At 40.3% G+C, this 13,959-nt stretch overlaps 2 protein-coding genes across 3 annotated transcripts in view; both read right to left on the reverse strand.

Annotated features, from left to right (window-relative positions):
• The window catches only part of TWN2 (valyl-tRNA synthetase / valine-tRNA ligase (VALRS)), a 169,857-nt gene extending 165,184 nt beyond the window's left edge, over window positions 1-4,673 (reverse strand). The window contains exon 1 of one of the 2 annotated variants that reach the window (XM_087699063.1): window positions 4,342-4,673. In XM_087699063.1, the coding sequence (XP_087555189.1) occupies window positions 4,342-4,440 (99 nt within the window). In that variant the 5' untranslated portion in view covers window positions 4,441-4,673. The remainder of the gene's footprint in view (window positions 1-4,341) is intronic. The other variant, XM_087699072.1, reaches the window with a different exon arrangement.
• Window positions 4,674-10,208: 5,535 nt separating this feature from the next.
• On the reverse strand, window positions 10,209-11,609 carry LOC148040387 (uncharacterized). The gene is made up of 4 exons (XM_087663850.1): window positions 11,377-11,609; window positions 10,699-11,169; window positions 10,423-10,563; window positions 10,209-10,308 (listed from the first exon to the last, which is right to left on the reverse strand). The coding sequence occupies exons 1-4, from the start codon at window positions 11,607-11,609 to the stop codon at window positions 10,209-10,211; spliced, it is 945 nt and encodes a 314-aa protein (XP_087519976.1).
• Between the last annotated feature and the right edge of the window lie 2,350 nt (window positions 11,610-13,959).

Below are 13,959 nucleotides of genomic sequence, written 5' to 3' on the forward strand. Positions count from 1 at the left end.
CTATGTTCACTCTCTCTCTCAGTCTTGGTCCCACGCTTCCGCATCGCTGCACTCTGACAAGGAGCTCTACAAAAATTGATCCAAATTTTGGTCTGAAGATACAAAAGTATGCAAGCAAAGTCTTTATTCAGATTATAGGCTAAAGGAGGGGTGGATGTATTTTTATGACAGACTTTGCCTTGTTGTAGTAGGATCTTACAAGGCTATTGTTCTACAATAGGTACATGATGCACCTACTGCAAGGCATCGTGGTGATCAGTACATCTCTTTTGGCCACAAATGAAACAAGGCGATCAATTGGTATGTGAGGGAATGCCATCTATCCTGGACCTCAAAACAAAACAAGCATGAGGTAACAAGGAAGCTACAACCATTGCCTATTTTAAATTTTCCTTGGGAGGATATTTTGATGGATTTCGTTACTAGCCTTCCGAAGAACAAGCAATTACAAAATGATGCCATCTTTACAATGGTGGACATGTTCAACAAGCAAGTGGTGGTCGATTCCATGCAAATCCAACATGAATGCGACAGAGGTTATGCAACTTCTCATCAAATAAATCTTCTGACAGCATGGCTTGCCAAAAAGGACCCTATTTGATCGTGATTCTAAGTTCACTAGTAAGTTTTGGAGGGGTTTGTTTAGTGGGCTTGGTACCAAGTTAGTATTGTCTACCACTTTTCACCCACAAATTGATGGGCAAATGGATAATTTCAATCATAAAACAATTGCCATGCTTCATTCCTATGACCAAGATCATCAAACTACATGGGAGGAGTATCTACCATTGGTAAAGCATGCAATCAATGATATGGTCCACGACTCTACCAAGCAAACCCCATTTGAGATAGTTTATGGACGGCTCATAAGCAATACCTTCACTTGTGCTTTGGAGATCTCTACCGAGAACTATGTGGCAGATCAACTGATTGTGGATATGGATCAATAGTTGAAGCAAGTTCAGGAGAATATTCACCAAGTGCAACAATGGCAAAAACGAAGGCTAACAAACATCGACATGAGTTGATCTTCTGAGAAGGTCAATGGTGCTATCTCAAGATCTAGAAGCAATGTTTGAAGCGGTTTGGGGAGTTTTCGCCTAAGCTTGCACCTCGAAAGAAGTAGCCTTTCTACATTGTTAAGGAGCTTAATGATGTGACTTATCAATTGGAGCTACCCTCTAATTGGAACATGCATCCAATGTTTTCTATGAGTAATCTTGCGGAGTATCATGGACCTATTCCTACTGCAACCCCAAATCCGGAGCCAATGTTAGTGGATGTTGAGGGGCTTCAAGAGTTATTAGTGCCAAAACAAGTGATATTGCTTCATAGATACAAGAAGGGTATATGGAGAAAGGAGCTCTGGTCTTTGCTTACCCCATGCACGAGGCAATATGATTGGATGAGTCTTAGTTTGGTGATGACTCTTTGCCTTTGCTTCAAATCTAACAGGAGGCTATGTGACTAGGGACAACTACACTTCTAGGGGGAGACAATGTAATGCACCTAGGCTCGCCCATATACACATGCTCGTACGTCAAGCAAGTGATGGATAGGCATAAACACATGAGGATTACTCCAAGCACAAGAAGGAAGGATTGAACGAGAGAGGAGATGTGCATGCTTGTGGTGTATCTATGACAAGGCAATATTTTCCTCCACAAAGCACGCACTTTTTGGCAACAGAAAGAGTCAGAACCTTGTCAAAAACTATTCTTAGACCTTGAATACATAATAGACCAAAGTTTTGGACATTAAAAATGGCCCTGGATGGTCATTTCAATGGTCCAAAAGTGGCTTTTAATGATTTAGCCGACTTTGTGATTATTTTAAAAGTTTGGCATATTTTCTACTTCATTTGAAGAGTTTTGGGCTAGATAAAGCCACTCTTTGTTTTCAATCTTTGATTTACGATGGAAATCATGGAGATCATCCCAATGGTGTTAAACTTTGCATCTTCTTTTGCTCATGCCAAGTTGTGAGAGGTAGCAAAGGAGTCTACCCATTAACTAGAGTGCACACGAGATGGAGGCAAGCTAGCTGAAGTGTTTGTGGCTTGATCAAGCTGAAGATTGATTGAGACAAATCAAGACCACAAATTGACACAAAGTGAGAAGTTGTTCTAGAATCTAAATAGGATAATTAGGCGACTTCATGGATTCGAGGTGCTAGACAAACCTTGGGCTCACCAAGCCGATAATTATATATATATCTCTATTTTACACCAGAATAAAGATTCAAGAATCTCTTCCGCTTTTCTTGGGTTCTCTTATCTTCTATTGAGTTGTGCATTCAAACTGTTAGTCTTACAATTGAAAAGCACGGAAAGCACGAGAAGATGGTCAAACCAACCAATCCATTGTTGCTAAAGCCAAAGAGAATAGCAAGTCTAAGACTAGGGGGGAAGAAACTTCCAAGAAGGTGGCTGCTCAAGAGGAGCAAAAGAAGCTAAAGAAAGAGAACAAGACTTTCACATACAGGCTAACGAGCACATTGCTAAGAATTGCCCCAAGACACTAGACTTGAAGGGCAAAACTTCCAAGGTGAGAGTCGTGACTATGGAGGTAGTTGCACCTTCATCCATCACACCTTCTACCCTAAAGACAACACCCTTGGGAGATGTGGACTATTCTTCCTCGGGTGGCATGATCTAGTGCTCATGCAAGCAATGGTCATGGCCATCCGGCACTTTGCTTAGTACATGGTTGAGCATCTAAGAATTTGATCCAAGACAAGTTTGTCAACAAATACCATCCACACACAATACTTACTAGTATGGCATAACCCATGGGGTAGGCTTTTCGGCCCAAGAGAAAGACCAAAGCTAAAAAAATACCATTTAAGGGAGCAAGTGAAGAATATAGCTATTCGAATAGAAGATTTCACTGTTCGAGATACTCTGAAGGTGGCTCTTCTCCTTAACATCAATGTGATTTTAGGGTAGCCATAGCTCTATAACCACATGGGCTTAATGGATCGTTGCTCACACTATCATCATTTGGGATGGGACTTGGCAAGTGGTGGACTTTGCTCGGCATTCTTGCACCCTCAATAGCTCGAGCCCAATGAGGAGTAATTATTTCTTATCTCTAGGCAAAGCGAGTACTCGCAAGGGCAACCATGCTATGATAGTGTTTGTGTAGAAGCTTGAAAAGGAGTCTTCTTCTTCTTCTGCTTCTTCTTCTTCTACTTCTTCTTCTTCTTTTTCTTCTTCTTCTTCTTCTTCTTCTTCACTGCAAGGAGATGTGGATAAGATAGGTTTGGCATTGCCACAAGACTTTGATTCTCTTTCTTAACGAGTTACATCTAAAGTTGGCCTCATCACAACCAAAGGATTTCAAGATCGAGTTAGTTTTAGGAGCGAAATCTCCCTCGAAGGCACCCATCAAATGAGCAACAAGAAGCTCAAGGAGCTTTGCACATGATTTGTTTACTCGCAATGACTGGGCACTATGGTTGGTACTTTGCTTATGGCTGATACTTATGGTGCCTATGGCAAGTACTAAGGTACAAGGACACTTCTAGAGAGAAGGCAATGATAAGAAGTTCAGGTACTAGTGTCCATGGGCTAGATCGTTGTGGAAGACTTCAAAGAGGCTGGCTGCACATTCATGGATTCTGATGAGCGAAGCACAGCTAAGAGCATCTGCAATTTTAGTAGGGAAGAATGTAGAGCATCAATGATATGGCAGAACTTTCCTCGGCAAAACAAACACTTTTTGGCAATAGAAAGAGTCGTAACTTTGTCAAAAATATTCTTAGACCATGGATACATAATTGACCAAAGTTCTAGACATTTAAAATGGCTGTCCAGGAGTCACGAGTGAAGAACTGTCCAAGATAGGACAGTCCTGCTGCGACTTCGTGGATTTGAAATGTTGGAAAGAGCTTGGGCTCACAAAGCCGATAATTGTACAAATCTCTATTTTACCACTGTAATAAATTCGAGGATCTCTTCCGCCTTTCTTGGGTTCTATTTTCTCCTGTTGAGTTGTGCATTAGGACTGTGAGTCTAACAAGTACAAACCAACAAATGAATGCTCTTATAAACGAAAAAAAAAAATGGAAGAATAGATAGAGGAACCTTTGCACAAACTAGACACAAGATATGATGAAGCGCACAAAGCAGTAAGCCAGTGCCAACTATTAAAGAACCCGGAACGAGAGTGAAAGCTTAAAGCAAAGGTCGAAGCACGAGGTTACAAACGCTCAAGGAGGTGGTCCAAGCTGTCCAGAGTTGGAGACTGCCACGGACAGCACAGCTTCGGAGTGCGTCCAGACGAGAAGCTAAAATGAGACCTATTTTTCTTGAAGATAAAAGTTGGATTGTGCATGCACCTGCTGCTGCTGCCGCGAAGAAGCGTTCTCTTCCACTGAGACTGCGCCCGCGGCCTCCTCCAGCACGCTCTCTTCGGCTCGATCCGATGACTTGTCCATGTCCGCGCAACCACGAGCCTACGTCTGCACGCACGCACTAACAGGAGTGCCCTGGAAAGAGAACAAGTGAGCAGGAGAGTGCAGACTGCAGGATTGAGAGGAAAAAACGCAGGGTTTAAGAGGAGATCGGTTGAGAGAGAGAGAGAGAGAGAGAGTAGGGTAGAGAAGGAAGGGAAGGAATAGCTTTGTAAGAAGTTGAATGGCCGCTGGTCAATTCATTGCGGGAATTGGAATTTGGAAAATGCTTTGTCGTTGAATTTTTTTAATAATGCATGACTAGCGTTCTGCGCTAGTACCCACGCAAGCCAGAGTGTTCATTATCTTAGCATTTTGCTCTAATCTCCTCGTTTTCTTTATTTTCTTCTGCTTCTTCCTCTCTCTATCTCTCTACCACTTAAAAATCGTTCTTGTTACACATACATGTTCTCTCTGCCGGCCTCAAATCTCTCTCTCTCTCTCTCTCTCTCTCTCTCTCTCTCTCTCTCTCTCTCTCACACATTCAAGTTTGGATTAATGTATTGAAATATTTACAAAGGGCCTCTCTATCTTTGTCTCCCTCCTTTATTATGTTTCTCTATGCTCTCTCTTTTTTTCATGAAGATGTTGCAATTAGTAATGCTCACTCCCTCCCTGCCTCCCCTCCTCTCTCTCTATCCCCCATTCTCTCTCCTTACAATATTCTCTCTCTCTCTCTCTCTCTCTCTCTCTCTCTCTCTCTCTCTCTCTCTCTCTCTCTCTTATGCTAGCACTACTCTCAATCATAGTCATGACAAATTGAAGGATCGAAGGTTGATTCATCCTCTGACAAACTGAGTCAAAGCATAGATCCATAGATCAAAGGCTATTGTCAGATTATGCAATCATCCTTACATATCATGGCATTTTGGTTGCCTTGGATGTTATAGAAGTAGCAACTCTATTGAGGACAGTATAGGTACAATAGGTACAATACCAATGATAACTCCAGGCTTGCAGACGTGTAATAGGGGAGCCACTTAGCCAAGTGCTCAACAAAGGATGCAATTGCATCATCAACTTCATTGTAGTTCTCTTCATTTGCTAGTGCAATTATTTCCAATTATCAATTGCGTGCAATGTCAATATTAAAGCTTGCAGCTTAAAGCCAACATGTTGAAATTTATAGTCCAAGTTGTAGCCCAAAACATAGAAAACTCCTCAAGAGTTGTTACTTTTTTTGCAATCCAGTACACTCTTAACCAAGGTAGAAAGTTGGTTTGCAACAGTCCCATGCATTGTAGCTCCAATACGTAGGACACATTTTGGCTCATATTGTCATAAGTCACATAGGAGATGCATTTCTAGTGGCCCTTGTCCTAAATTTGGTTCACTTTTGAGGTAGAGATCATAAACCTTCACAATTGAATTATAGCTTCCACATGGGCCTTGCAGTAATACTCCCAAATCTTCCATGTGCAATACTTTGATGACCTTCTCTGAAAAAAAAGTTAAATGTCTCTCAAGTTTCATGGAATGCACACCACATAGGATTTGTCATGTCTAGTGATACTTTGTAGATTCGAAAATAAGAGATAGTATAGATATTTGATTCATATGGTAAAAAAAGGATTATAACATCACATAGATGCAAGCATTATGCCATATTGCTCAACTTTTTGAAGAAAAACCTACAGATCTAAAGTTTGCCCTAACGGGTCATTGCACGACAAGTTTTTAACATTTTCTTAAGCACATCACATAATAGGCCCAATGCACTATCCTTTTCAACTTTACCATATCGAAACCTCCAATGATTTGTCATGCTTTTGTAGGATCAAGGGACGTGGCTATGTGGCAACGAGCAATTTTTGCTCATTGTACTAGAAACAAAATGTAAAGGCAACAAAGCAAGCCTAGTTGGTATTGTTTTACAGACAAGGGCGCCATTATACTATTTGCAACAAAGGAAAAATAGTGAGCCAATGTGAAGCCTCTCCAAACTTGATGAACATGTGGTAATCCTTCATGTGTATCAACTAATGAAGAAAGTAGTCGCATCACTTACTTCATATAGGAGGGTGTCATATGCCACAACAACACTCATCTAAACATGTTATTCCCATCACTATAGGTTAATAAAAATTGCCGCCAAATCGAGAAAGCACTTGAGAGCACGAGAGAAAATGAGACGAAAGTGCAAAACTAGAGAATGAATATAATCTACCTAGATGCATGAGCTTCATTGCTTATTGTGCTAAAAAATAATGAAAAACATCCTTTTGAGCTTTTGCTTTCCTCGCTTGAGCAACTTCATTTTGTCTAATAATTTTTGAAACCTATCTATATTTTACTAATATGTAAATCATAATTTCATTTTCATAAATTTAGTTGTCCTAGCTCAAGTTTGTAATATGAAGGTTACAATAGTAATAAGTAATCCGGCACATAAGCACACAATAAATCAATTCAATAATAACCCCACACACCAAAGGCACCCCACCGATAAATACAAAAAACATTGCAATAATAGCACCTAAAATAATAACCCCATGCACCAAAGGCACCCCACCAATCTCTGGTTATTTAATCATTTGCATCTACACTACTCTGGTTATTTAATCATTTGCATCGACGCTACTTTGGTTGTTAATCATTGCATCTATACTACTCTGGTTATTAATCATTTGCTTACCAAAAACACGAAACATATTAATCCCCGCCCTATCCACATGGCACAATGTGACCAATGCTACTACACACATACATGTAGAGCAAGTCACTATTATGTGACCAATACAAAATAATAACTAAATTCCACAAAATAGTTAGCCAACTACTTATTTTCAGAGTGATAAGCTAAATATCATACCATTACAACAATATTTTTCTTACCTTGAGGCCATAAGATAAAGGTTACAAAAATAACAAATAATCCCATGTACAAGCATACAAGTAAAAATGTATAACAATAACACCCAAAATAAGAGACCCGTGCACCAAAGTCACTGCACTTGTAAATACCAAAATAATTGCATCCTCATTACTCTAGCTACTAATAATCTAATCACCAAAAACATAGCACATGTCAATTCCTCTATCCACCTAGACAATGGAGCTATTGCTACACATATACATGTACAACAAGCCACTATTATGTGATGAATAGATAACAACAATGAAAATCCAAATAGTAATTAACCAACATCTTATTTTCATAGCAATAAATTAAATATCTTAACAAAACATCCTTAGCTACTCTCTTGGTAGTATCAAATGTCTCAACCTCCTAGGGAATCAAAGAGTTTGTTCGCAAATGTTTATAGATGACTACTCTAATCTTATCATGGTTAAGAAGGGCCCTTTGCCCCTTAATGTGGGTCTACAATGATCTTGTTATCGTATACCTTTGTTTTCCAATTGGCTAGCAAATGACTAATAAGCAAATATTTGTTTGGATTCTCAACAAGATCTCCAAAAAATTTGACATGTGTGATCTGCTTCCTTTATCTTTGATAAGGAAATTAGTAGCTCGAAGGCCAACCTCTCCATTACCATGGTCTCTCTCACCAATGTATCCACCTTCACCAAAGGCACTTGGGAAAGGGTCCATAAGCTCTTTAGATATTTTATGCGATTGTTTATAGTGAAAGGATCATGGCTAGAGTTCAATATGGTAGCCAAGTACCTTGCCTAGGTTAGATGGAGGGCTTGGGTTGGAGGACTTGCATTACAAGTCCATAAGGCTCCCCCTTTCATGGATTAAAAGAGAAGTGGATTAGCCATGAGCATTAATGCTCACATACTATATCTCTTAATCTAGAATCCTAGGGCAAGTGTGGAGTAAACTCGAATGACTAGGAGTAAGACACTTAGGAGAACCCTAAATTTGAAACCAAACATTATAAAAAACCACAAGATCTTTCAAAGCAATTCATGAAGTTCAAGAAAGGAGATTGAGTCACTGTTGTGCTTGGTACAGAGAGAGAAGGAGAATCCAATGAACCCATCGAGGGACCAACAAAAGTGAAAGAGGTGAGCCTTCTTGAGTAAGGGGAACCTCCTAAACTAGCACTAGCATTCCTAGCGCACTTTGCACACAAGAAATGCTATCCCGCTTTGCGGGTGCAAGGGAAGTGAAGTTGCCGCAGCTTCACTTCCCTATCGCACAGTGGGTAATGCTATCACAAAAACTTCATATGCTTTACTCTCCTCTACTCACAACCCCTCTATCTCTTATCCCATTTACACCTCCCCCCTCTGTATCCACACTCACTCACTCACTCACTCACTCACTCTCTCTCTCTCTCTCTCTCTCTCTCTCTCTCTCTCTCTCTCTCTCTCTCTCTCTCTCTCATTCTCTCTAAGCACCCTCTCTCTGTCTCACACACACACACACACCAAACTTAAAACTCAAAGTAGTTTAACACCAATGTAACACAAAATGCCAGATATAAAAACAATCTCTTCCATGCACCATACTTACAAATATTCCTCTTGACATCGATGTAAGAAATTATATGCTTGCACACGCGATAATTAGAAACAACAACGTAATACTGAAAACGAAGCCACAAAGGCCAAGTATAAGGTACGCAAGTGTTTTTAAGCGCCATAGGCAAATCGCCGATGTCAACAAAAAAAAGACAATGTCTTGAAGATACCTAATAGAAACAAAGCTTTTTTAGTAATCATTAACAAAATCTTCCTCGTTGAGAAAAACATAAGAAGGCGAAGTTGAGAATGATTCCATAGTTTCCATTGGTAATCACATGGGCCATGCAACGGTATAAGTACGTGGAATAACAATGTTACACTAAAGCGGGTCATAATTGAGGCAAAGGCCAAGCACCACAAAAATAATTTCTATAAGAGACCTAGTCAAAATGAAGCCACAAAGGCCAAGCATAAGGCACTGACGTATTTCCAAGTACCATAGGCAAATGGTCAATGCCTACAAAAAAAGACAATGTCTCGAAGACGCCTAATGGAAAGAAATCTTCATTTTCTTTGAGGAATCATTAACAAAATCCTCCTCCTTGAGAAAAATATGTGAAGGTGAAGCAGGGAACGATCCCGCAGTTTCCATTGGTAATCTCATGGGTGATGCAACGGTCCTACCTCTCTCTTCACCACCTGCATTAGAACAAAAATTACAATACAAGTACATGGAACAACTAACAAATATCATTCCATCCCAACAAGAATAATACCTGGTCGAACATTTGTGAACCACTCCGTAGGTACTGACAAACGTTAATGCAGCATCACAAAACAACCCAAATCTTTGAATCCATACTTGAACCAATGCCTCGGTATCTAATCAGTATGGGAGCGTTGAAATCTCTTCTTATGGTCAACCTCGTACATATGCACCCGAAAACATTGCGTGTATCCACAATGTACAACTTCAATAAAAACTGGGAGCTTGATGTCGATATTAACATCATCATATAAACGCTCAATGACCCTTGCAAGTATCCTTATTATGATATCATCAGGAGCTACAGTGAGTAATGTGCATTGCAGCTCCTTTTGATAGTCAGAAGCTGGGTAATAGTGCCACTCTAGGGTAGGCATCTGCAAAAATTAAATGAATAGTGAAATATGAAAAAATTATACTTCCAAGAGTATATGCCAACCAAATAAGGCATAGAGAGCAATTCACACATATGCAAAACCAACGCCCCTGCATGGTCATTAATAATTGTATCTCCACAAAGAAAGAAACAGAGAGTAATTCACATATATGCAAAACCAATATCCCTACATGGTCATCAATAACTATATCTCTGCAAAGAAAGTAATGCACATTACTGCACCTTTCGAAGAACATCCTTGTGTACAATGTTTGTAGTCATACCCCCATCCTCTTCACCCAATAGCACTTTCACACCATGCGAAGATTTTACCCTTGAAAATGCAACATACAGCTGACCATGTGTAAATACTGGTGCCTTTAGATAAAGCCCAACAATGAACAAAGTCTACCCCTATGACTTGTTGATTGTCATAACGAATGCCAACTGGATGTGAAACTGTCTCCGCTTCATAGTAAATGGCAAATGTGTAGCATTCGAAACAAAAGTAATCCGGGGAATAAAAACTCGTTCGTCCACATTTGCCCCTGTTATTATCTGAGCATCCATCACTTTCTTATTGAAAGCTCTACATATCAATCGCGTACCATTACTCATATCCCGTCCTGGATTTAGGTTTCTAAGAAGAATAATAGGTGCATTTATCTTCAGCAGCAATAAATGAGGAGGAAATCCACCTCCAAGGTCCAATGTATTTAAATACTCAACAGAGTACAAAAATGAGTCGTCGGTCTCTGCAATCGAATCTGCACTATAATACTGCCTGACCTCCCCTGGCATTAGTTGCAATGAACGATCATTCAAAGTAGTCACATGTGTATTCCGTGAAGCAAGTATAGCATGCTCACTAAAATACGACGTGTAGTCACCCACATTGGACACGTCACTGTAGACACTATCAATCAGTGTTTCGATAGAGTGCCCTTTTAATATCATGCCAGGTGGGACACACGACTTATCACAACTTTCGGTAACACCCACTCCATCCCCTATTCCTTGAATCCAACAGATGAACCCATTGTCCACCACACCAGCAGATGTCGACACTCGCATATTGCCAGATAGCCTTAGCACCCTTATGTAACGCCACAAATCAGAGTAACACAATGCAGCATTAATAATATCCTCACGTGTTCCCTTTACCACAACCGGCAAGACCTGTCTAAAATCCCCCCTAAACAAAACAACTTTTCCACCAAATGGCTTATCACAGCTCATAACATCTCTTAGAGTTTTATCAACCTCTTCGAAGGCATATCAATGGGTCATAGGAGCCTCATCCCACAAAATAAGGCTTGTTTGTCTCAATAACCGAGCAAGGCCACTTTCAACAGGAATATTGCAAGTGGATCAATTATTTAATTCTACTGGGATTTTAAACCGTAAGCGAGCTGTACGACCACCTAGCAAAAGTAAGGTAGCAATGCCACATGATGCTGTTGCCAACGCTATGCGACCACCACTGCGCACCTTCGCAAGTAAACATTTAAATAGGAAAGTCTTCCCAAACCCACCAAGACCATCCAAAAAGAATACATCCCCAATATCTGTATCAACAACATCCATGATTGCACCAAAGGCAATTCTTTGTCCTTCATTCAATATTCCCTCCATGGATTCAGAAACCCTATGTTGTTCCGATATGTTGTATGCATATTCATCTTACAAAAGAGGGTTAGCATGCAGTTGTGATTTTGGTTGATGAGGTTCAAGCAAGCCATCAAAATCACAAAGTCTTCGTCCTACATGACGTAAAAGGTCTTGTAGATGCAACAAAGCCATGTTAGATGCCTCATGTTGCAAAACACCAAGAGAGGCGTGCACGTGCTGTAGCTGCAATCTATACATGATATCCTCTACCATTGGCACCAAAAATCTTTCCCATAGATGGCCAGGCCGAGCTGGCTTACAAAAGACCAAAATTGCAACAAATAAAGTTCGGAATTGAGCACCAGTTTGCACAAAGACAGCTTCTTCTAAGCACACAACATATTCATCATCGCTCTCCAACATGCCCCTTGCAATGCAAGCATCCCTAAAAGTATCACAGATCACGCTATCAACAGTACGCAAATCTTCAAAAGAAGTACATCCCCGACACTCTGTTAAAAGCATCCGCAAATAGTAGAGCTCACCACAGGTAGGCGCCACAAAATACATCCGACCACATGTATTCCTATGCTTCCTTCTAGTCCACATCTTATGTCGTGCATTCCACACCCAATACACTGGAAAGTCTTAATAGCGAATAGTCCTAGCCTCTGGATGAATGCGATTGCACACAAACCATTCAGTAAGAGTAGTTTTCTGGAGGTCTTCATTCCGCACAACATCTAGTATACTATCTGTATCTCGAAACACCACATAGTTCTCACCAGGTAAGTGTACCTACAAACGTTGTATATCAGGCTTTTAATCGTGCAATGAATAATCATAGATCCACCAACACGCCTCAGAGGCAGAAACATATCATGCATCCAAATAACTTTGTATCTCGTCCACCTCGTGAGCATCGCCACCGTTTCGGACTGAATCAATCCCAACAGAAAATTTGACGATTGCACGATCATGCCCCTTGTACACATACTTATACAAATACTTCACAGCCGCAATTGTCGAGCAAACCTCCACATTTATGTGTGCATTGTATTTTTTACTCAATAATGGATTATATGGAACAATCCATCGATTATCAATAACATTACCATTTATGATCACAGAGTTTCCATCATCTCGTATTCGATAAATGGGATAGCCAGAACTATCAACTGTTGTCATGCCCACTAATTTTCATGGGTAATCTTTAGTACATCTACCCTTGTCCATACAGGGACTCTTGGGGTTCAATCCTTCACAAGGGCCATGAATGTTGCACTTTGAAATTGTCTCAAATAAGGCTGGAAACTTAACTGTATTAGGTAACTCAGCACAAATCAGTCAATCGTAGTGACATGCTTCAAAAGGTTTGAAAGACGGCTCTAAAATTAGCAAAGTATGAGAATGTAGTAGTTCCCCTCTTTTGGAATTCAATCACAGTAACATAGCTAGCAACCTTTCCAAAGAGATCCTTCCGCAACAACATATACATTAAATCAGCATGCTTTTTATGAAACACACGAGCAATCAAATCCGGACGGTCATAAGAACTTTTCCCAGGCAATAAAGCATTAGTTATCTCCAACCACTTTGGATTGCATGTCATTGTTATAAAAAGGTCAGGTTTTCCCTTACATCGCACTATAGCCATGGCATCCTAATATAATTGATACATGTGCCTTGGTCCACGTGTGAATGACGACGGTAAAACTATCCTCTTGCCAACAGAGGCACCAACAATTGGCATTGTCCCATTATCATTTGCTCCCACCATGTCTGCCAAGCCTTTGTAGGCCTCCGATCGTAACACTGATTGATTCTGGCGACACAAGTTAACCTGCACTGCTCTATACTACAATAAGCATCAACAATAAATTATTGCAATAGTCAACCAGCACGCTATATGCACACCTCAGTATCTTCATGCACTTGAAGACGAAATGCATAAAACTGCATCTGGGTAACACAATTTTTATTGGACAATTCATATATGTTAACAGGAACACTAATATTACTGTAAGGAACCTTTACATGCCAACCATCAGCCCCCATAGGAAAAAGGAGGACATATATCATTAGCATATATGCCCTATATAAGTTTGAAATAGCAACACATCGACCACCCCGAGTGTAAACATGAATATCCCGACGATCAAGAGTGCCCTCGTCACCCTGCCCTGGCATGATAGTTGCAACCTCAGTTTGCTGCAGGAGCAGAGTATTGTTTACTGGTTCTTTGAATACAAAAAATACTCATTCTTAGTTCCTGCACGGGATTATTTTGCAATTGCAAACCCACTGACCTAAAAGCATGTGCATATATGTTGTGTCGATGCATCATACATTGAAGCTCCCCTAGCAAGTTTGG

The sequence above is a fragment of the Lygodium microphyllum genome, chromosome 2, assembly GCF_053477565.2.
Source record: "Lygodium microphyllum isolate KBCC chromosome 2, Lygodium_microphyllum_v1.1.10, whole genome shotgun sequence".
In the NCBI taxonomy this organism is placed as follows: domain Eukaryota; kingdom Viridiplantae; phylum Streptophyta; class Polypodiopsida; order Schizaeales; family Lygodiaceae; genus Lygodium; species Lygodium microphyllum.

Bases quoted from the DNA above. Each gene is read 5' to 3' on its own strand.
- LOC148040387 (XM_087663850.1), bottom strand. From the start codon at position 11,609: ATGGAGGGAATATTGAATGAAGGACAAAGAATTGCCTTTGGTGCAATC. The intron at 11,170-11,376 runs GTTTAAAATCCC...TGTTTTGTTTAG, and splicing joins GGTCGTACAGCTCGCTTACG to GGGGGATTTTAGACAGGTCT. The intron at 10,309-10,422 runs GTTGGCATTCGT...TGCATTTTCAAG, and splicing joins CGGAGACAGTTTCACATCCA to GGTAAAATCTTCGCATGGTG.